At 40.7% G+C, this 24468-nt stretch overlaps 1 protein-coding gene across 2 annotated transcripts in view; it reads right to left on the bottom strand.

The window, feature by feature from the left end:
* Nucleotides 1-24468, bottom strand: part of kif19 (kinesin family member 19) — a 28933-nt gene that overhangs the window by 3443 nt on the left and 1022 nt on the right. The window contains exons 2-16 of one of the 2 annotated variants that reach the window (XM_058621919.1): nt 23542-23622; nt 9499-9609; nt 9323-9410; nt 8134-8270; nt 4862-4987; nt 4554-4748; nt 3098-3244; nt 2853-2975; nt 2582-2738; nt 2303-2474; nt 1977-2175; nt 1590-1860; nt 869-993; nt 608-771; nt 366-471 (exon numbers count right to left, since the gene is read on the bottom strand). In XM_058621919.1, the coding sequence (XP_058477902.1) occupies nt 366-471; nt 608-771; nt 869-993; nt 1590-1860; nt 1977-2175; nt 2303-2474; nt 2582-2738; nt 2853-2975; nt 3098-3244; nt 4554-4748; nt 4862-4987; nt 8134-8270; nt 9323-9410; nt 9499-9609; nt 23542-23622 (2202 nt within the window). Of the gene's footprint in view, nt 1-365; nt 472-607; nt 772-868; nt 994-1589; nt 1861-1976; nt 2176-2302; nt 2475-2581; nt 2739-2852; nt 2976-3097; nt 3245-4553; nt 4749-4861; nt 4988-6181; nt 7025-7214; nt 7346-8133; nt 8271-9322; nt 9411-9498; nt 9610-23541; nt 23623-24468 lie in introns of those variants that run through there. The other variant, XM_058621920.1, reaches the window with a different exon arrangement.

Here is a 24468-nt window from a genome sequence, read left to right as displayed (position 1 = left end):
ATTTAAAAAAAGGTTGTTTATTATTATGAGTCACACCTAAAACACTGAGAAATAAATTACATAGAGGTAATATTATTTCAAGCCCGGGGGAACAGTTGCTAAAAGTAATTCTCATGGTTTGAAATTGCCAACATGGGATACTGAACAAAAACTCTGAATGCAAGAGCTGAGAGTGAATCCGTGAGAGTATATGAGGGACATCCTTTTTCCATGGAGGTGTGTGGGTTGAAAATAAAAAGATAACCCGTATTGAAATATCCGTGTGAGATTAATGCAAACAGGAACAGCAGCACCTGACAAGAAAGCATCCATTCACTGCATGAAACACCTCTCAGGGGTAAATGGAATGAACAAAACTGCCTCACCTCTCTGTTGCCCTTCCCATTAATGTGGATGGGTGGTGGCGTCATTACAGCTGGGTTTTTAATCTGCCGTGCTTGAGGGCTGCTCTTAAAAATCCTGTTATTGTCCCTGGAAAAGGGGGAAAAAAAAGAGAACACAACTAAGAACCCCAAATGTACTTCTGTATTTTAAATTCTAGGTATAGTTATGTGTTTGCTTTAAAGATGTATACATTCTAAATGTTATGAAGAAGATGTTTGCTTACAGCTCAGACTCAGGCAGAATGGGAGGCAAGGTGTGTCTGCGAATTTTGGCTTGACCTTGTCTGTTATCAAGGCACATGTTGCGTACACTCTCTTGGTCTGAGTCCATATCCTGCACGTTGTCACGACTATGACTGGGCAGAGCGATCTTGGGGAGAGAGCCCTCCTTCAGAATAGGAGCATTTATTATGAGTTGGCCTTTAAGTCACCTTATTAATATCACAGAGACGTTTTCTTAAATTGATTTGTTGCACTGGGCTTACCTTGACTGAGTGTCTGGTGGTCACCTTATCCAGGGCCATAGCTCTGTCCAGCTTCCTCTCATCCAACTCCCTCATGTAAATATCATAGAGCTCCTGGAGGTGAGGGGGAACCAGCAGACTGTGGTCTGGAACACAAAAACACACACACATCATTTAGTCAACAGGAAACCCAGCCACTGGGGGGCCACATCCAGTGTACTCCTAGTGCCGGTCCAAGCCCGGATAAATGGGGAAGGATGTCAAATCAAATATGTGGATCACTGTAAACAATACAACCATTGGTCAAAGCCCAGGTTAACAACGACCGCCACCTATCATTATTATTATTATTATTATTTTGGCCTATTGGCCAACAGGGTGTCTATGGAAATTGGACTACGAAGAACAGAGGAAGAGGAGAGAGGGAAGGTGCGTTAGGAGGCACCAAGACAGAAGGAAGGGTAGGAGTGTGGAAGTGAGAGAAGGGACGAGAAATGGTAACAGGAGAGAGCTGGTTGATATGATGGAGAGAAGGAAGGTGGGAAAGAGTTGTTGAAGCCTAGTTAAGGAAAGAAGTGAAGATTAAAGAAACTTGTAGCAAACAAATGTTTGTCGTTTATTCTTAAAGGTATAGCAAAAATGTGTGGTGAGATTAATAAATATTAATTCAAGGGTTTCAAGACCCCACTCTACTTGAATTACATAAACCTTTGCTCGATTGTGGGACTTCTTACAGACTCACCATCAATGAACTGTCTCTGCTGCTGAATGATCTCATCACACAGGTGTCTGTGCTGCTCGAAGCGCTGCACCACAACGTTTTTCTGGCGGATGACGTTGTCCTTGAGCAGTGCGTGGGACTGCATCTCTGCATTTTCAATCTCCAGCTCGTGGACCTTGCAGAGGAGGCCCAGCACTTCCCGCTGCTCCTCTGAGCTCACCCGCCGGGGCAGCAGCTCCTCCAAGCGGCGGGCACGATTGCGAAGCTCCAGAAACCTTCGTTCGAGCAGGGTCTTAGTGGGAAGAACAACAGGATCTTATCATCTTATCAGGGTTTCATTTCATATGACCAAATATGATGTACATCTGTAATCTTTCCCAATTCTTTTAAGAAGAAAACTAATTCTACCTTTTGTTTAAGGATTCTTTTCTGTTCAGCCATGAGAGTGACCAAATGTTCCCGGGCAATTGCCACCTCCTGGGTCTCTGAGCTGTCAGGAGGAGACTCTGGGGAGTCAGAATCCTTCTCACTTTCATCCTTATTGACACTTTCCTTTCTTCTTTCTGCACGCCACTTCCTCCTGCGCCTTCTTCGCTCCTGCTCCCAGCTAGGAGAAAAAAAAGAAATCACAAACCAACATCATCATCTGAAAACAGTCAGAGATTGAGGTCTAAAGAGTCCATTGACTTCAAGAGGAAGCAGAACACTCTGTGATATTAAGGTTTGACACTGACTCTGAAATGGTCAGCAGGTGTTTGGAGGTGTCAATCTGGATCTCCATGTTGCTGTTTTCTAGCTCCATCAAGCTCCTCCTGATGTCCATCTGCTGGCGGAAGGCATCCAGGAGCTGCTCCCTCAACTGATCCATCTCTGCCTGACTCTGGCTGGAGTGGGCCTGAACTTCAGCTATGAGTGGAAATAGATGATGAGGAGCGAAGAAGAGATGGAAAAATTATAAAGTGTACACACATTTTATGAACTTCACAGGGAGGCAGAGTGGAAAAAGACCTTACCCTGGACATTGCGGATGTCAGCCCGGTCTGAGTTGACCTGGCGGCTCGCCTGATCTGCAATCTTTTTCTTTAGCCGCTGGATCTCACAGCGCAGGTCTGAGATGATGTTTGTGTACTGAACAATATGGTATGACACATTTATCTGGTTCTTCTTCACCTGAAGCACAATTATTAAAAAAAAAACAAATTTACATATGCCTCAGATTTGCCTTTAACTCCTCATATCTGCAGAGGAGAATCTCAAACATTTAAATATGTGTTCTGAGCTCACCCGTGTTCGAATGCTTTTGGCACGATCAGCATACGTCAGTGTGTTACGAGACTCCTCAAAAGCCACAGAGGCGGGGCTAATATGGGCTATCATGACAGTTCGGCTGTTCCCACCCAATGAGTCCTGTCAATCAAAGATGGAAGAAGGGGGAAACATTAATACAGGAGCTTAAAACAAATAAATATGAATCATAAAAACAGTTAAAGTACAACCTTGGTTTTTCATAAATACTGAAATTGTCATACCTTCAGAAGGCGAGTCAGCTTGCTGTCTCGATAGTTGACATACTTGGTGCCATTTTTGTCACTCAGGGCATTGATGCAGTTACCCAGGGCAAGGAGGGAGCGGTTGATGTGGGCTCCCTCTTTCAACCGCTGACCTCTGTTCTGAGTCTAAGAGACAAACACAATAGATAGAGGTGAGGGAGGAAAATGAGCTTTTTCGGTGCATTTTGTGGCTTAAGAGGGAAGAGGAAATCAGACAAGAGAATGATGCAACAACCTTTTAATTTAAAACCTCTGAATAATACAGTTGCTCTTTGAATAATGTGAACACTATTCAGAGAGAGCGAGTATCCACTGCCACTAGATGTCACACTAGCATCTCAAAACAGATATTCCTTCCTTCCTTCATATTCTCAGTCACATGTGACCTGTGTAACTGGTGAACACAACTGAATCAACTAACCTTGTACAGGAGAGCCACCAGATGCTCTGTCAGTGTCCCAGTATCCATGTGAGGAAAATTTGTTATTTTTTTAATTACTTAGAGGCTACGTTCACTCTTGTAGCTATTAGTCTACACTCCAATTTATCATATACATATAACATATAACATATAACATATAACATTTCTATTTGTCAGTGTAATTATGTGTTAAACCTTGTAGATGTAACCTTAAAGGTTTGAAACCACATTTGTAGTGACAGAGAAAAGGTCCCCGCTTGCCCTCAAGTAACAAACAACTCTCTGATGTGCTCATTTCTGAACAGAGGCCATAATATGAGCCATTCATCAATAGTTTCCACAGTAAATAAGTGCTCTCAGTCACTGTGTATGTGCTGCTCTAGTGGTGCACAAAGAAGAGCCCGTGTTAACATGGACAATTGACAAAAGAAGAACAAATGAACTTATTGATTTGGAAATCATGAAACTGCAGCAATATTCTCTCTCTACTTAGGCCAGGCTCTGGTTATGTGCATGTGGGTTTGCCTTTGAATGCTCCAACTGCTCTTACAAATTGTACCCAAGTGGTGACCAGTCATGAAGTCACCCATAAGAATCTGAACTCCAGTTTTGGAGCCCTCATACTTGAATATTTCCCCAGAGGATGAGAGCTAGTGAAAATAATGCAGGGTTCACAGTATGTTAAGCTATGGAGCTAATGAGATGCATTCAAAGACCCTGGCAAATCTACTCATTTCTGCAGGATCTGCAGTGTGTTCAGCTTAGAGGAGCAGTTTCGAAATGCATTCAAGAAACCTCTTAAATTTGAGCAGTGTTAGTCATGGACACATTTGCCCAGTCTTGAATTTGGAGATCACAAACTAAATTAGAAACAGCCACATGCCACATGAACTCAGATACTCACAAACACACCGAGTAACTCCACACCCATTTAACTATCAACTAAACACTATATTAACCATTGAAACACCTCATGATGTAATATATACAGTACACACACACACACACACACACCTGTGCTGCTCGTTCTGAGCCGGCAAGGTCGATCATGAAGAGGCGTGCAAAGCGGACCTCCTGCAGGACTTCTCGACAGCGGCTCTGCTGCTTGACAGCCACCTGTAGCACAGCGTGGGAGCGAGATGATGTCTGATTGGCAGCCGTGGGCTCCTGGGTGCGCTGTTTGTTCCCCTTCATCAGCAATTCCATGATCTGACAACACACAGGCAGAGCTCAGTTGTGTGTCCTGTTGCCATGGATGAAATCTGAATGTTTTGATTAAAATAAATGAGCCATGTTGTGCCACGTTAGGTAGCTTGTCTCACCTCCTGGGCATTGATGGTAGACACCTCAGTAATGCCAGCCACCTGAATCACCCCCTTTGAGTCTTCTCTCAAGTCCAAAAAGCCAGAGGAGGGGTTCAGGAGGTCGCGGATCATCTCATTGTAGATCTGCAAAGAAGCAGACAGAAATATAAAATCATCAAAAGATGTTATCATTTATGGATGTTTACTGACCTCCTCAAATCACGTTGTTTACATTATAAACCTGAATCAAATGGAAAGATGCAAAGGCTTTTAGGTCTCCTGAACACATCCAAATCTCCCACGTCATTTAAAAACCAAAGCTTGATGGATTGCAGGCTGTCATGAAGTCAGTAAATACTCTTCTTTCACACTGTTATTGAAGGTATTGCAAAAGCCCCATGACCTACATAACTTCTCTGTGGGAAGTGACATCCTGGAAAGTGACCATTGGTTGACAAACAACTCAGCAGGGTTTTTATTTTATTTGTCAAGAGGTTAGTCACCCCCTAAGAGAAGTGGATGTTTTTTCTTTTTTCTTTTTTAATTGCTGGTGAAATCTACTGATGAAGACTATGTATTTATAGCCAGTGCAGTTGCTGTGTGACACTGCACTTCCAGTTTACAGTACACTGATTTGCAGGAGTTAAGTTATGGTATACAGTATAGAACAAAATTACATTTTGTACATCACCTAATTTTAACACCAGATTAAGGGTCAGATGATCACAAATGATCACCTGTAATAACACAATTCTGTACTTTGTATATTTGGACAGGTCAAACTCAGAGATGAACAATCAGTCACTCTTACATTCACACAAACGGTCAATTTAGTAACATGCATACTCTACGCAGAAACACCCTTGTTCCCAACGCTATTTGCTGCAACTAAATAATACTATATAAACTCTCCAAAGAGCAATGTTGATGTGTGTGTGTGTATGTGTGATAAATGTACTGGCAATAATTGTAGAAATATTCCACTCAAATACACTATTAATGATAACGAAACAGAAAAAGTCAGATCACTAGTTGTCATGCCAAACATTCCAAATACTTATTTGGTAGTGGGCTGCCGTCGTAATTCTTCTTCAATTAAATTTTCCATTATGAGAGAAGGTAAAAAAAACCTATGCAAACAAGAAACAAGGGGGAGCAATCTACTTGCATTTAGGTGGCTAAGTGTTTTTGTAAAAATCTGTACAGTGCATATCCATTTGCATTCGCTGCACATGTGTCCTTGCATGTGCTTAAGAGATTGCACGTGTGAAAAAAAGTGCAAGGAAATATATCAATGTGTGCACATCACACAGCCAGGCTGTAAAAATGTAATTTAACCTCTTTGTAGTGAGGGCGGCGCGCAGGTTGCTCCGTGAAAACAGCGATCACCAACGTCACACATGGCCACGTGTCAGGATTCATCCAGGGAGGGTTTAATACAGGTCAGAGAACATCAGGACTCCATGACTGGTGCTTTAATGGGGACATGTTCACTTCCACCCACTTACTTTAGAGCTCAGCTTCAATAAAATTGTCAATCACGAAACATAATGACAGCCTGGCACTGAAAACACAAAGTGTAATTTCAATGTCTGATGCAGCCCCTTCCTCCCCCAACAGACAAAATTTGCAACCAGCAATAATTTTTTCCCTTTAACTCCCTTCCCTTTTCTCCTTCTCTCTCTCTCATTGTCTCTCACTGCATTTCCTGACAGCCTGAACATTTCTTAATTGATATGACTCATTCCTCTTTATGAACACTGACATCTTTCCCTGGGAGCAAAACTATGACGAACAAATCATTCACTTAAAAATCATAAAAGGAGTCAGAAGCAGTTCATTTCCGAGCTTCCTGTGATTCAGTGCTCCCTGCTGTGTGCTAAAAAAACGAGTAGCTGCTACAGACTCGGTGAAAAGAGAGATGTTTTTGGTTGAGTCAAGAAGACACACAAACCTTCTTGACCTGCAAATACAGAAGTAACACAAGTTAGCAGCTGCTATTAGAGACAAGTAATGCAATGTGGTTGGCTCATTTGACTCTGATAACTATTAAAGGCTTTGTTATTAAACACAGTGTGAGCTTCTCAGTAATGACGTGTGGAGCCAAAGTCAGCGGGCACGCAGAAGAACCACCGTCATCGTCATCATCGTCCTGCTGTTTTATATATGGTCTATCGCCCTCTGACAGAAACAGAGATAAACATCAGGACCACAAATCACTCTGTACCTTCACTGAATGTTGTTTTGTAAAACAACACAGTGAGAACACTCAGTGAATAATCTTGTCTAAGGAATGGTGCTTCTTCCCAATTCCTTTTATGATGAGTGATGCTGTGGATGAATTTGTTCTGGCCTGACACTCCAAACCCACCTGAAATGTGTGTGGGAGAGGAATCCGTCCTCTGTGGGTCTTACTGAGGTTTCACAGACCGTAAAGTCCTTAGAGGCAAACTGTGTTTGTGATGTTGGGCTATAAAAAAAAAAAAAATGACTTTTTGCCACAAATGCAACCATTAGGCAGCTGATCACCAGCATACATCCCCATTGTTTGTCTGTTGGACATGAATTGATTTTACGGTTGTCTGTTTTTGTACTCAGAGAGAGACAAATACATGTTGCTACATTATTGAACGTTGAGGGGAAAAAAATGCAGCTTTGTATTGATGTTACTGCGTGGAACATATAGCTGATAAATGGCAAATGTGTCAGTTATATAAAAGCTGTAATAATGGCTTTAATTGTAATTGACAGTCGTCTCATGGTGCGCTCTGTTCTCTTTGTACTTCAAGAATAACAAAAAAATGATTTGTGCAGAAAGAAAGAAATAAGGATAGGAAGACAAGGTCTTCAAGTGAATTGTGCACCACCTTTAAAAAACGATTAAAAGGATGAGTCAAAGCCCAGAGAAAAGTTATAAAGGGAACACACGGCAAACGAAGACACATGAGGATAAGGAGACTTAGATCAGCTCATTTCAGGTGTGTCACGGATGCCTGGAAAAAGTAAAGTGATAGGTGTGATATCTGCCCGCAATTAGCATTAGCTAACAACCACAGATGTTATCAGTGTGAAGAGAACTGAAGAGAACACGTGACCGAAGACGTTCTCATTGTGGCGATGACAGGAACAAAAAATATGTGCCGCTTAAATGAGAAGAAATGAAAAGGAAACTCTTGAAACTGATGGTGAGCAATCAAGCTGGAACATTTTAAGGCCCCAGTGAAGGTCAGTTATGCCAAGTTATTATGAGTCACCATAAGCTCATGTCTGGTAACAAACTGATTCCTAACCTCCAGATATGACATGGAGACGCTGTACAACATGTCGTCACTGGTCTCCTCGATGGCACGGAACAGGTCGTTTAAGGTTCGAACGTAGATGCCAGGCTCTTTGTCTGTCCCCAGCATGGTGTACGTCTTCCCACAACCTGGAGACCGGAGAAAACAAATGACCCATTACATTATATGGGGAAGAGACATGCACAGAATCTCCTCATTTTATAATGACAGATCATTTTATTTACTTACACTAGGTATGTGGCTCAATTGCAACTGAGACAATTACTGTTGCTGCAATAAGGTTTTTTTTTGTTTTCTTTTCAATTGTCTTGAAAAGCACAAAGACAAGTTTCCATAGATGTACAATGGTACAGAATGAACCTGATTGATTAGTATATTTCATGATTTCATGAAATGTCTATGTGTAGTATAAAGCAGTTCATCATATTAACAAGCCCTGAGAGAATTACACAGCAGTTACCCTGAGCATTTTAATGACTATTTACTCATAATTTTATCACTGGCACAGTTGCAGAGTACAGCCGTTTTCAGAGGAAATAAGACTATTCACCTCCCTTCATGCTCCATGACCAGCACCAAATGAGACAGACAATGCTAACAACGAGCTAGACTACATTTCACTTAGCAGCTAATGAGCCAGACTGTTTTTGGAGACCAGAGGAATTAAAAGACAGCAAGTGTTGGAATCCTGAACTGATCCTGAAAGTTACAAGGATAATGCTATACTTTTTCTCAACAACCACATCATTACAATGATGTACAACTGTTTAACTTCACTTTATCAAGTGTTTTAACGAATATTGTCATATGTTTTATAAATAATGTAATGTAAATCAAAACTATAAGTAACATGTACACATTCGTGTATGTGCACCTCCCCATCACACACCAAAACCCCCGTGTTTTTCTTCTCTAGCTTAGATAGATTTAAAAAGAGGGGTTAGTGGGGCTAGATTATTCTCTCACAGTTTAAAACTAGTCACTGGAAACATGGGCGATAAAGTATGAGTCATTTTCTAATTAGACATGCACTATAATCACAGATGAAAACATATGTCATTTAGATGCGTCACGCTTTCCCCTGTGTGTGAAGAGAGGAGCTGATTCAGACTAAGGCTGACCAGAAAAGTAACATGAGTGACTGGTGGGCGACAGTAATCAACCATGGTCATATACATACCTGTAGGTCCATAGGCAAACACGGTTGCATTGTAGCCCGATATGAGGCCCTCGATTAGTCCTTTGGTTGTACCTCGGTACACCTCGTCCTGCACAGGAACAAAGAAAATAGAGGGTTTCTAGGAACACAACGGCAATGCATCATTTGTATACATTAAAGGTTTTTGTTTGACTGACCTGACTGGCTGAGTAGTCAAATGCCACATCAAACATGTACGTTTTCTCCCTGGAGCGGTTGGCACGCAGGATGTCATCTGGGTCCTCCATGGGGTCCATCAGAACCACCATCTAATTATAAAGAGGGAAGCAGAGAAAGGGCCAGAATGAGTAAGAGGTTAGTCTCCAAAGCTGTTGTTTACTGTATGTGAGTGAGCGCCCTATTAACTTGATACTATATCACTTTTCAACGTGGAAAGTTTAGCTGAGGTGCACAATGTCTTTCTGTAGGTAAAAAGCCACTGAAAAACATCACAGGGATAGTTTTCAGATCAGCAAAGTATTTCGGTCAGTTGAACCCCTGTTGATATCAGGGGCTTCATAACATGTATACATGCATGCAAATAAATTATGCAAATGATAATTCACTCAAAAGCCAAATATATTATCATCAGTCAGCCATAGTTCTCTGAAGAACATTTCTGGATAAAGGATTGACAGAGACATTAGAAAAGAGTTTTACTAAACATCCGACTCTCAACAGCTGATGCACTTAGTGTTAGAAAAGTTTCCCCCCACCCTGCACAGTCTCGTTATCTCCTGCTATTTAATTGGTAGATAAGTCGATTTTAATAATAAAAAAAAGATAACAAGACAGTAGACAAAACCCTTGGGTTTATTTCAGATCCGAGACTATGTAGTAGGTTTCTCAGCTGATCTGGTCTGTTCACTTGTGAACGTGGAGAGTCCTCCAAAGCCTCTAACCCTGAAGCAGCAAGCTTGTTTGATTACCACCTCAACCACTGAGCCGCTCACTTTGAAGCCTCTCAATTGAAATTCAAGAGGGGATTTTTCACTTTTAATAAAATGACAACAGTGGGTGAAGGCGGGGAGCATAGGAAGCAATCAGCAAAATGGGGGGCAGAGAAGAGGGATAAGAAAGCATTTTGTGCGGCGGTTACTGGTACTCTCTCCCTAAACCTTCCTCTCTTCCCCCTTTCTCCTCATCCTCTTTAACTTTCCGTGGCACGTCCTCCAGCTGCAGTGACGTACAAGTTCTCATCGCATTTCACATCAAGGATACGGTGAACAAGGGAGTACGTTTCACACACTCCAAGGTCACGAGTCCTTAAATCATTGATCAAAGATCCTTCAGAAACAACGAGTTGATTCAGGAGAAATAGTTGGTGACAAAAAGAGAGAGATGTGGAGAGAAAGAGCAAGACGGATGATATTAGAAGCAAACATGCTTTCCCCAAGTGTGCGAGTAAGTAAATACAGGCTACGAGCCAAGAATGGCTGTTTGTATTGTCAGATAAATGATCATAATTAAATCTTACATAAGGAGCCTCTCCTTGAATCATGTTGTTAAATGATAGTTCATATGACTACATACAGTACATGTATGGTAGGTTAGAACACTACCACTATAAACAGTAGTTTACAGTAAATATTACTTTCACACACCCAACTCAGCAGAGTCAGTCATGACCATCTTATGTCTGTTTTTGTTATATATATATACATATATATATATATATATATATATATATATATATATATATATATATATATATATATATATATATAATCTTTAAGGCCGTATTAGAGGTAGAGGTTAACCTACCTAGTGACCCCGTGAAGCATTGTTTTTCTATGGGATTAACTATGTTCGTGTGAATGAGAAACTATAACAGAGCCTTAATGAGACAACTAAGATTAAACAATGCCCTTTCATATTTAGTCACTTAAGCATGGACCTGTGTTACTGTGTGCATGGTGTGTGCGTGTGTTTCTGGAGAAAGCTAAGGATCACGCAACAATGCTCTATCATAGTTGCACGTATGGGGGTATCAAATAATGCACGCATCCATGCACACTTTTGTCCTCGTGCGAGCACTTGGGAAAACCATTAAAGGCCCAGGGTGTTGCTAACATGTCTAGTCCCATCTGTCACCTGTGTTTCTTGAGTAACAGTACCTTTCCATTGCTCCACCCAAGGACATCCACACACAGCAGCTGCTGCTGCTCAGGAAAATTCTATACCACTAATTTTCTTAAGTCTTCTGATAAGACTGTAAGGTGCTGGCTCTAATGACAGTACACAGCGTGGCAAGTGCACTGTAAATGTCTGGACATGTGCCTTGGAATCGACAGCAGGTAGCCTCCTTGAGTTTAAATTGGAGTGGTTGGCATAAAGGTGGCTTTCACAACATACTGCCCTATGTGATCAAGAGGCTGAAGAACAAAGAGTATGGGGTGAAGTGCAGGTCAGTCCTTAATGTCTGAGCGATGACGTCCAGAGCACAGAACAAGTTAAAGAACATTTGGAAACACGGTATAGTCACATGGATACGATTCAATTTCCAACATTAGCCTCCGTCGCTCACTATCTGTCTCTCTCTCACATAGTTGCATGGATACAAGTAGTCACATGAACACACATAGCAACTAAGACAGCGCTTCAAGTCTGTGCAGACAAGCGTGGCATGTTGCACAGTTTTAGAAGTTAAAAGCAAGTCACCAGAGTTTGATCAGACAAACAAGGCATTTGAAAATGTCAGAGAGAACATGCAAAAGCCACTTACTCACAATTTGCTGACATTTTAAACACTGAATGACTGAAAAATTATATCCAGTTGATTAAACTGTAATGACAACAAATGTTAATTGCAGCTGTCGTTGTGAAGTCTGTGCTACGCAGTTGGAGTTTTAGCACTGGCTGTACATGAAAGGAAAAAATAAATACTCATCACACACAACACATTTCTCAGAATCAAGCCAGTGACTTCTTTCTACATCAACATAGAGGTCAGCTGTTCAGAATGTCTTGATGATTAAATGAAATGACTGAATCTCCCATTTGCTGTTGGTGAATTGCAAGTCCATAGCTGCACGGCAACTGTAATCCAATCAACATTGACAAGGCACAGCAAACATCTATCACCTGATAAGATGAATATAAATGTCAGCCAGGTCGGGTGCCACTGTTATTGAATAAAGCAGTATGCTTTCTGTAACTATGACACTGATAATCAATTCTAATGTAAAGGCATAAGAGCACCTTCTCTGTTTGCTCGTACTGCCAATGGATAACCTTCTGTGAAAGCCCACATATGCACAAAAGATTTTTGAACTGTAAACATTTGACAGCTGAGAATGCATCAGAGTCAAATGCATCTTTTGTGTGAGTTAATCCTATCTCACATTTAGAGACACTGTACACTGTATATATACACACATACATATATTTATATAAATATACATATACATACATATACATATATACACACACACATATATATATATACACAGTATATATATATATGTATACGTATATGTACATATATATACATATATATATACACATATGTATATATATATATATATATACACATATACATATATATATATACACATATACATATATATATATATATATATATATATATATATATATATATATATATATATATATATATGAGGCGGGTGATGTCAAGGTCAGATTATCCACTAAGGTCTTAATTGGCTCTTGTTGTTATCTTCTGGGACCAATCATCTTTTTTTTGTCAACTGCTGACTAATTCAAGGGCACTGTTGAAGAAGATGACAATTTTGATACGAGTGGGCGTGAAGCTCAAAGGACCCAACAACCGCATGAAGTGAGAAGAAAGGCAATTTCCTGGTTGACAGCCTCTGTAAACGTGGTGTCATTGTTAGCAGTTTTATTCATGCCGTCCGCAGTTACAATAGACTTCACATGCTAGAGCCACTTTTCATTTATTTGACTCAATTTAACTTGACCCCAGGGGCTGACAAAACAAATGGCCAGGGTGTGAATTTACACGTCATGGCTATAGAAAAAAAAAAAGAAGCTCCCTGAAATATTAATTTCCTTACAAGGCTCAGCTGAAGTCAAAACAACAGCTTGCTTATGCGGTGACATGAAACCAATTAGCATGATGGACTTATCTAAATGCCATAATAAACAACGGGGTGCGACTTGAGCACCCTTGCCCAGTGACTTTCCTGGATGATGGGTTTTCTAATCAAGAGGCCCTGCTGTTGTGGTCATTAAAGCAGCAGGGTTGACTTGGTTGGCCATCTTGCTGATTATGGCACTGCCAGCTCCCACCGCGGATCCATAATTCAAAGCCTGGATGTGCTGCAGTTTCACAAGCCAGGCTGCCCTGGTCGGTTGTCCCTGACCCGCTCCAGTATTGCGTGCCAAGTGGCAAATGCTGCCAAGCCAGGCAACAAAAGTCAGAGGGACTGTCGGCATCAACCCATTTTACAGGCACTGGTTTCATTGTACCTAAACGGTGACCTGGATCTCTCATAAAATGACAAAAGAACAATTGGAAAACTCAATCCTATTAATGGGCTACAGTGTGCTGGCTGCCACTACGGGTAGAGTAACACACAAAGTACGACTGCATGCAAAATTGAGTGTCTACAGGACAGAATCTCTCACATAAGCATCTCTCTTAAAGAAACGGTGTGTGTTGTGAAACATTTCTGGAGTAATTAACAAGATATTTTTACCAGAAGATGAATACAGCAGCTAATAAAAGGATGGTCAAGGTAAATGTCCATTTTACACAAAAAAGTGCAGACTGTGTCTGAGTGATAGGACCATAATATGTCCTGTCACCTGTCCACACAACTTTTATTGCTCACATTTGTGTCCTGTCTTTATTGCTCCGGTGTTAAAGATCATGAGATTATCCCTTATATAGGTCTGACCATGTATGTATGGGAGAGATAAAGTGCTTTGCCTGTGTGTCATAAATCAGTAAGAGACTAAGAGACACTCTTAGTTAGAACCCTCGTTAATTCATTGATGATGTCCATCAAAGAATGACTAAAGCAATATTATATATGTTGTTGAGTGATGTACTTTTTTACGATGATGTCCATTTAGAACATTTAAAATCCATAGAAATATGTATTTCTATTCAAGGTAATGGACTGTTTAATTTGGTCGCCTTCTCAACAATGTCAGGACAAAACACTTATGAAACACTGTGCAGAAGAAAGTAATAGTTAGCCAGTGTGCTTTGTTTTTTTTTGTCAGTAATGGATTATGTATTCACTGCGGTTTGCTTTCCTGTTTCGCTACCGAAGCTCTGCCTGTACAGGGGAAACAAACCAGACAACAAGACAACAATTCCCATGATCCCACGCTGCTTCTTATTGTCATCAAACTCTGTCTTTTATTCTTGTTTTAATTGTGATACCTCTTGGGGCAGAAATTGCATACTATGCATCTGATATATTGTCGAGTTGATAGCACGATGTTTCAAAAATGTCCCTTCTCAAAAAAATTATTTAGTTGCATAATCACACTAAAATGTGATCGGTTAGTGCAAAACAACAAAAAAAACACTGCCTGAGGTCTGTCTTTTCTCCTTTATACTGCTGAAAGAGCACAGCGGACTTGTTCTGCATGTGTGTCACCATATCCCCTTTCCCTTATCTTGAGGCAACATAATGACATAACATCAGAGTCATTTAACAATGACATCTGTGTGCTGCATCAAGAATACCACAGAGAACAAAGGACCAAGATCACAGAAAGAATGCAATCAGGTCCAGGCAGTGACCTTAACGGGGCAACCTTTCAAGCTGCTCTTTCACAAAGGCAACCAAACCTCTGAAAAGTCCAGCGTGCACTATTGCAGCTGGTTATTTGATAGAAAAACTCAGTGTAGTCCTATCTGCCCCCCAACAAAGCTACTGTATATCCCATTTCAGGGGCGCTTGATGATCGGAGGTGTGCATTGGCTCATAGTGTACCTGATACAGGGTGTTTGATAGCAAAGTCTGCTCTTCATTTGAGGTTACATAAGATGTCTGACCAATGCCGGTACATTTATACGAAGGTCACTGTAATTCTGATGTAGACACTTTAATCTTTACAAAGAACTCCAACCACTTAATGCAACCAAACATCTCAAAAGCTCATGAGAGAGATTGCTTATCTTTATTTCTCTCTGCCAGCTGTCAATTTTGTTTCCCCCTTTGTCATTTTTGTTTTGCACCTGTGCCACCGGGATGCATGATTGGATGGCACAGGCACAGATGGTCACAAAGGATAAGAGGAACAATACAGCAATTTGTCACATATGAAAGCAATTCACTGGACCCCCAGATATCAGTTAAGTGTGAAGATGCATAGGCTGCATGATGCCCTACGGTCACAGTCAACACAGAATGAGCAATAATTCAATTTTAAACAGTAAAAATCACAAAAGATTTCAGTAAACATGATATTGTTTCCAGAAATGTCTTTAATGCTGAAGTATATATCCCAGGCCTGTATGTGACATTGAATTAATGCCATTGAGCAAGCAAATAAAGCTAGCAGGGTTAAGGGATTAGAGAGGTCGATCTATGACATATGAAAGTTGCGTATTGATTTATACATGAAAATGCAAGGGAGATTTTTTTTTCACTCAAAAACAGCATTTTTAGGAATAATTCTTATATCATTAAACACTGGAAATGTTTCCCGTATGATTTTTTTTTTATGATAACATTTCCACCATGTCCCCCAGATCAAATAACAATAATATAAGATATTAAACATCCCTGTGCCAGATGATCTTAATTCAAACTTGATTCAAAACAAATAATTTTTTGATTTTAAAGATTATGATTTTTCCTTTGTGACAAATTTCATTGGTATTTTATTTTAACTGCAAACTAACAAAAGACAAAACCTCCTTCTTATCCACTCAACACTATAACAAACAAGCATCTAAGAGTCCAGAGACTGTAAGCTGAAGTCAATAACAAAATATACCATGATATAAAATTCTTCAATTATAATATGGGTTGATCTTTGACTCAAGAGCAAATCATTTTTATCATGTTAACTTCATCATAATTATCAATATTGACTGAATCAAAATGTCTATTGTTTTGTTTTTTTGCCAGTTTGCCCAGCCCTAGGTTAAACCATTAAAACATTACACAATAAGCTAATTCAGACACGTGGCAAAGACGTATCTAGAAAATATGTTTTTGCATAGACTTGCAAAACCTGAGCTTCAAATAATAATAATAAAAAAAGCTGTAGTACATTTGGCTCTTTTCCCTTTCTTGCATTAACAACATGGCTCCCTTCTACTGGATTTGGAAGATAAAAGGCAGGAAAAAAAATGAATAACCCTTTTCATAAAACATGCCCTTTGTGAGGAGGAGGAGCAGGAGGACTAAGCAGCAAGCTGCATAAGGATCCATTCAATACAATATAACTTCACGCCCATGTTCACATGTAATGATATCTGTAATAGCTGAATGGTACTCGACAACATGCCATTTTCAGGCATTTTCAGCCACAGAGTGGGAGATAGCGTCTGTGTGAAACATAAAAGCAGCCATTAGGGTTTCCAAGAAGCACAGAGTCGTTCCAAGTGCCCTCACATAAGAAAATTATACTTTAAAGGTCAGGTGTTGAGACAGGAAACAAAGCAAACTCCAGTCGAATGAAGAAAAAAAAAGTATTTTCCTCCTATTTGGGTAGTGTTTACTTGCAAAATGAAAAATAGGAAAAGAAATGGTGAATATATACTAAAATGTTCACATGACGGTAGATTAAAACTATGGAAGGATGACGGTAGAGAAGTATAGGTGTAATTTCTGTGTGTTTTTCCACACAGACTATTCCCTCTCGTGGGTTTAATTTAATAACAACTGCTCTTTGGGTTTATTCCACTCCATTAATCACAAACATATTGTTTGTGGTTGCAGCCCTAAGAAAATATTTTAAACTTTTTAAAAAAGACTCAGTTCTGATCAATCACTGTTGGTGCTGTTGTTTTCCTGGAAAGGCTGTGTCACGGCAGAGTCAGACAAACAACACAGGTTTGACAGGGGTATTACACTGAAAACCCCCAAAGAGAATCTCTCCCTGTAGTTCCTTAAATCCCAAGACAGACATGAGATGTTTTCTCTGTAAACACATCTACTAGCTGCAGATCTGTCTGTCCTCACAGCCACTCCTCCTCTCTGTCCCAATTTCTCTTATCCTTGTAATAATCCTTTCAACAACTCTTCACATTTCCAATTCAAAGTTCTCTTCTTTCTTTCTGGTTTAAATTGATAGTGTCTTCAAGAGATATTGTGAGGATGCTTGACGGTTTATGTTGACACTGTGACCTTTTGGCTAAGCTACAATAGACCAATCCCTGCCATTCTCTCTTGCCAGCAGCCCAATAAAGAGTGCACATTGATGCCCCTGTGGCTGACCTGTACTTCCTGCTTGTGTAAGAGGTATTAGATGTTCATTGAGGAAGCAGGGGAACATTATGCTCCCGAAGTGAGCTCATACACACTCTGATCACAACTGTGCTTTTCTCCTAAAACGAAGGCAGAGATGTAAAGAGGTGGTCTGATTCTTGTGCAACCCATAATGTAAGTATTGATGAGGTCACAGCAGAAACCCTGTGGGTAGATCTGTCCTTTTTCATTATATCCCCTTGTGGATATAAGCGTGACTCAAAAGATGCCAGAGGAGAAAAGCGTGGTGCAAACAATTCACACCCGCTACATTATGTTCTTTATTATGTAAAAGCTAGATGGTGAAATAATGAGCTCATTTTGATTCATAGGGAGTTTGTCAGGGGCAATATGCTGTTCAGCCAAGCCAACAGCAAGAGTGACTCCAGCAGCTTAGTTTCCTTCAGTGGCTGCTCATGGTGAGCTGCCACGCCCTGCCCTCTCAATGTAATCAGGAGTGGGACAGCAAGGAGAACAGTGAGAGGGATCACGCACTACACATTCACACACGCAAAGACTCACCCACAAGGGAGGACAGGGATGAGTGGAGTCACAGAGAGGCTGAGGAGGATCTACTTTGCGGGGTCAGGCAGTCTTTTTGTGCTGACATATTAACCCATATTTTGTAATAAAGAAAGACTATTTTCTGCGTGTAACCCAAAATAAACCCCCTAAGTGCTGCTGTTTGTTCCCTTCTGCACCTCTCAGCAGTGACACATGTTGTCATTTTGTGTTCGGGTCTCATTCTTGACTCTGGCTCTATGTAAAGAGGTTAAATCTTCACCGCTAAAAAGGGAGGTGGCTATTTGTAGTTCCTTTCCCTCTCCTGTCCAAACAAGAAGCTATTCAAACAAGACATGTTGTAAAATTAGAAGAAAAAAAAAGGACCATGCACGGCCATGGCCAAAGTGTGGCCTTCTTCACATTTATGCACATCTTAAGGATCTCTGTTACTCACAGTGGAGCAGCAAGCATTATCCAAATAAAATTAAATTAGCTACACCGTGTTTATAAAAAGGAAACTGGTGGCTAGGACTAAAATAAAACAAAAACACTGAAGCACTTTTTTTTTAGTCTTGAGTCTCAATACGGACACCTTGGCTTTGAATATCAGCCAATACAGAATACTGATTTATGCCTTAAACCGCGTTTCCACCAGGTGGAACTGTTCGGTTTGGTACGGTATGTATTTTTTTTTGCATTTTTTCCATTAAAAATAGTACCAAAATAACCGAACACAACAATGTCTGTTGTGTTCGATGTTGTCGCAGCGGTACGACGTCATGCTACGTATCTCGCCGACATGACCATTGGGCACAGCGCACACCCCGCCTACCAAGTAAAGGTACTGTTTTCAGTCTAAATGGGCTCTACTGTCCCAATCCGCACTGTACGGTGCCAAACTGAACTGTACCATAATGGAAACATGGCATTACTGTGTGAAAGAGACTGAGATGATTCTTTAATGTGCAAGACATCAGCCTTATACACACATACATTTCCAAATTGTTCATTGGCATGATGTTCAGGAAGCACATGTCGTCATGGAGCCTTTAACCTCACTGCTATGGTAGCTCAGCTGTTAAAGCTGATTCATACTACACATACACAGACTTAAACAGAAATACAGAAATGAATAGATCAGGACCATAGATTGGCCCTATTATTAACCCAGCCTGATATGGTCTGCATCAGTATCTGACTTAGACTCGGACTTGACAATCATTTTCACATTTCTGCTTGAAACTCTCTAGCCTAGTGATGTTTGCTTCCACTTCTGTGCTAACATGGCAGATTAGATGTTGCTGGTAGTGCAATGCCTTTCTCATCAGTGGTTCATTTTCCACAGGGAGCCTGTTTTGCTGAATCAGGCTAATGACGGAGTTGCCTCTGAGGTGAAAGCAATTTGAATCTACTTTCACTGACAGGTGTAGAGGTTGGCAGAAATGCTACACTGAGCACTTCAGGTGAGTTGCTCTGTAAAGGTCGAGAATGAACCATTCATGAACATATTATGACCAACTTGTACAAGTAACAAGCTGAAAGCTGCTAATTGATTTTAAGGGCTTGAGCTTACATTTTCGTTATTCTCTGCATTTGAAAAAGTCTGAAAAGATCTGGGCTGTGTGTGATATACTTATTGCCACTTCTCTTGATTCCCATTCCAGATAGCATTTATAAACCTATTCACAACAGAGAAGCCATAAAATAAAACCAAAAAACTAATATAACAACAAATAACAACAATGAAAAATCCCAGTTGTAGTGACCTTCTTCACATGCTGGTTTTCATTATTGGCCTTTATGATGGGCCATACTACCGAGGGCCAGGATATAAAAAAAACAACAACAACTAAAAAACAATGTCCCTGACCTTGTCTATGTGTATCCATGGCGACAAGGCCTCACTGTAAAACATTTCCCCCTGTGTGCTGCTGACAGTCCAGCCCCGCTGAAGACACGCTTAACAGGGGCTGAGACACAGGCTGTAGTATAAACGCACAGTTCCAGAATACTGACACGTACATGTGTATGAGCACATTTGCAAAGATGCTCCATGACTGTAGAGACTTAACAATGCATTTTGAAATAATTAACTGCAAAACAGGCTTTTAATAATTAAGTCTGCTCTGCAGATCAGCTTCACTTACCCTCACTGTTCTGTATTTTCTAAAATCCTAACTCGGGTCTATTTGCCTTCAACACATGTATTGTCTTTTGTACAGAGTTAAATCAGTAGTGAGATAAAATTCCCCTTCAGTGTCCCATTTAAGAGGCAGAGCAACCATCTTTATCCCTAAGGCTCTAAATATAGCCTTGTCTTTAGCCTCTTAAGGACAGATAATATCACCTCTCTTTTACTACAACACGACATGCTGTTCTGTACAACCATAGCTATTCCAGATGACATAACATGCAGTACATTTGCAATTACAATTGTAGATTGAGACAAGTCAGCAAGGAAATATATCTTCTTCATAAATGTATAGTTTAAAAATCCAGTCACTTCACACCAAATGACCATACTGGTGGATTTAAACTTCTTGGCTCATAAAATACAAAGCACGTACCACCAAACGTTTCCATGGATACATATGAAAGCACTTCAGTTTTTACACAAAGATTAGATTATGGTAAAACTTAAAAGAGGTAATTAACTTGGCAACAATGGTTCAATCAAGTCACATTATTGTGTCACTGCATGATAACAGAACGAGAAGGGACCAACACATTTGATTCACTGACAACAGCAACGTCCACTCTCTGTTCCTCTCACAGTGATCACATTTCACAGCAGTTTTTCGTTTTGTTTTAATGCTATTTCATAACAGTCTTTGGTCTTTGTGGTTGCCCTTTGACCCATATCAAACTGATGCGTCTGTGGTTTTCACATTTCACAGTGTCCCAGACAACGCTGGTTTAACAGGTTCCTTGATTTTTCCTAACTGTTTTATTCAGAAACTGGTCAGATCACTCCATCTCCTGCCCTTTGTGAGGGTGTAATTACATAACATTGGTCCAAAATGATTGTTCAAATGTCTTTACTAAAGGCCAACAGAAATGCCATTAGTAATGAAACGTACCAATATCCTATCTCTATCTTGTATCCGGGTTGGTATAATGGACACTAGTGCTTGCAGTACTTTCCTGAATAATATCTCATTCATAAATCCCCCCTAGTGCACATGTGACCTGTGTACTACTCGCTCAAGGATAAGAAAAGCCTCTTGGGTAAACAGGTAACAGGTGGTCCATGAAAGGCAGTGGCTGAGTCCCTGGGGGAGTAAGCCAGAGAAACGAAGAGAGCAGGTGGCAAAGGGCTTAACCTGAGTTAAAACCCATCCAATGAGCTCATGTCCAGAGGCTTAGCCAGCTTCAAGTGGTCTGCTTTCTGCCAGGACAGCTAAATCTGCGTACTACCACCCAGTCAGCCAAGTGAGCCTCCAGTCCCTTACTAATCTGTCTGAGCACTGCCCGTAAAGCTTGCCTGTGTGTCTGTCTCACAGACAAAGTAAACAAAATAGTTTTATGTATTTGCAAAGCAGCAGCATTATTTCTCCGGCAGTCCAAAGCTATAGGTAACCGGGTTGAGATATCCTGTGTGCTATAATCCCATACCATTGTTGTCACTGACTGTCCTCACGCTACCCCCCTCCAGTCATGTCAGGGCAGTCAGGGCAGTTCAGGTAAAGTGAAGGTAAACAACAGGTTCCCTGCAGCGTCTCAATAACAAGTGCGCATTGTAAGCTATTCTAATCCTACTCTGTTGATGTGCCTGAGTGAACTTGAGGTGACCCCACTGGGACCGTACAGCAGATCTGTCCATTTCTCATTCTCACCACATACATAATACATATGAATTGTGCTATTCGGGGGGTATTAATCAACAATCTGCAGGTGGAAAAAGGACAAGAGCAAAGTCTTTGCATGGCACTGTGATGCCAGCACCTAGTCTGCTGGGGCTGCTGCTGTACTCTAATCCCCTGAGTCCAGCCCTGTTTTAATGACATCATGGCAGACCAAAGTAATAATGTTATCCATGAGAGATGGTGTCATTTAAGACAGAAAACAAGTCACATCGCAGTGCCGTGGATTACCCAGATATTTCTCGATGTGTTCCGAGTGAAAACCTCCAGCAGCATGAGCAAACACATTTCATTTGTGCATAAATACTGTATGTTTCCCTCAGGCATTGGTTGCTGCTACACTGAGGTGAATCTGAGTATCTGTGTGAGCGGTTGCTAGGCTGTTACTTTCCTGGCTTTTCTTGCTTTATTAAGTGGAGCAGCCCACCCCCAGTATAACTACAACTTCAAACAGCCTGAGCTGAGAGATGAGGCATCATTGCAGGTTCCCAGTCACTATGCTCATTAACATTTGCACTACCTTCATCATCATGACACACTCGACGGTGGTACTGTTAAATAGTCCCCAAGAGGGACCAGTTTAAAGGCAAGGCCTGCCAGTGTATGGCCCTCATTCCATACTGCCCTTCTGTAATCCAGAAGCAATTATTTAAAATATATTTGTACAGCTAAAATTCAAAACACAAAAACCTATGTCCAGCTTTGCTGTTTATACACTTTTTGTTCATTCAGAATCACACTCCTGCCACGGATGACTCGAACAGAGAATACAATTAGCATAATGGACCCTTTCTAAGCAGTTAACTTGTCACAAAACATTCAAAAGCCAAACAGAGAAGATGCTTCTTATAACTGTCCAACATTAAATAAAACACCTATGCAAATGTTTACACTCTAAAATAATTATCAGCCTCGACTATCCAATAATGATTGGTGTCTAATCCATAGCAGACATAATTGTTGCCGACTGCTCTGATTGTTAAGTGTTACTCACTGAGAGACTGAATCACCGTCAGAGCAGATGTTTTATAGTAGAAGCGCAGCTGAAACGCAGCACATGTCGGAGTCCAATTAAACCCCAGGATATCTCTATGGCAAAGCTTTCAGTCCTCTGCTCGTGGCATAATCTGCAGCTTTCTCTCAGGTGTAGGAAAGGTCACACTCTTTGCTGCAGGACTGAGTCATTCAGCATTCATACACAAATGAAACATGACATTTGACCGTCACAAACAAGTTGTTTTCAAATAAAACAGACACCTTATCTGTGATGCCTCGTGACAGGCGGGGGAGAGGAGTGTTCTGCTCCCGCTCCCACACACTGACTGAACCTCCGTCACTCACTCACAGGCACAGACGTGAACTGGACATTGATACACACACACACTGTCAGGACAAAGGACGACCATCTCACCTGTTCATCCACCCTGTGGGCCACGACTGTAGCCGCCTCCTCTTGCTCAGCATCACTGAGGGGTCGTATCCTCAAGGCGACCTGCGGCACAGAGTGAATTCAGTCACCCTTGAATTTGATCAATGCAAAGATTTTCAATTTCAACAAACATTGACAGCACAAAACAGCAAGCTACCTTGTATACTAAATGAGTTCCTATTCACAAAAGACTGTGTGAACTGAACATGTATATTTATTGAGATTGCTTAGTTAGACTTGTATGAGCTGCTCTGTATTCTCATCCATGTCGTCAAACCAGAACCAGAATTTTTGCCCAGAAGAGCTCATTCTCAGCTCAGAATGATTTACAAAATTTGAGCTGCATTTCTGTCGTGAATAATTAAATACACAACTGCCTTTATGGGAGGAGTACAATCCGATGGTAAAATAGGATTTCTGATGAGGACTGAAACTTAGGATATCTTGGTCTCGGCATTATTAAAGATACAAGAAATGTATGAAGATGTCGAAAAGATTAGGAACTCTGATTTTGAAAGAACTGCGTTTTATTCAAGCTGATGTAACTCGTGACAAGGTCTCGATCAAAAGTAAAATATGATGAATGCCTGGGCATTTGTAATGCTCATACAAATCCAATGTCCTTTTACCAAAGCAACAGTGCGGGAATAATCAGGACGTGTGTCTGTCAGTACTGAGTGGAAAGTGTATTACAATCTGGACAGCAGAGGGGCCAGGCAAATGAAACAGCCACTTCAATAATTTAGACAAGGCCACAGTGCAGGTAGTGAAGTGCTGGACTACAACTAACCATTATTTTTGATAACAGACTGTACTTTGTTTCATCCCTGCATTTTGTCCACAATAATGTGGTCAATAAAATGTCACAAAACAACATCCAGTGCACATGACAATGTTCTACACAGCAGC

The sequence above is a fragment of the Solea solea genome, chromosome 21 (genome assembly GCF_958295425.1).
Source record: "Solea solea chromosome 21, fSolSol10.1, whole genome shotgun sequence".
Taxonomy (NCBI): Eukaryota; Metazoa; Chordata; class Actinopteri; order Pleuronectiformes; family Soleidae; genus Solea; species Solea solea.
The sequence above is the reverse complement of the archived record's forward strand: the minus strand, read 5'-3'. Positions and strand labels throughout refer to the sequence as shown.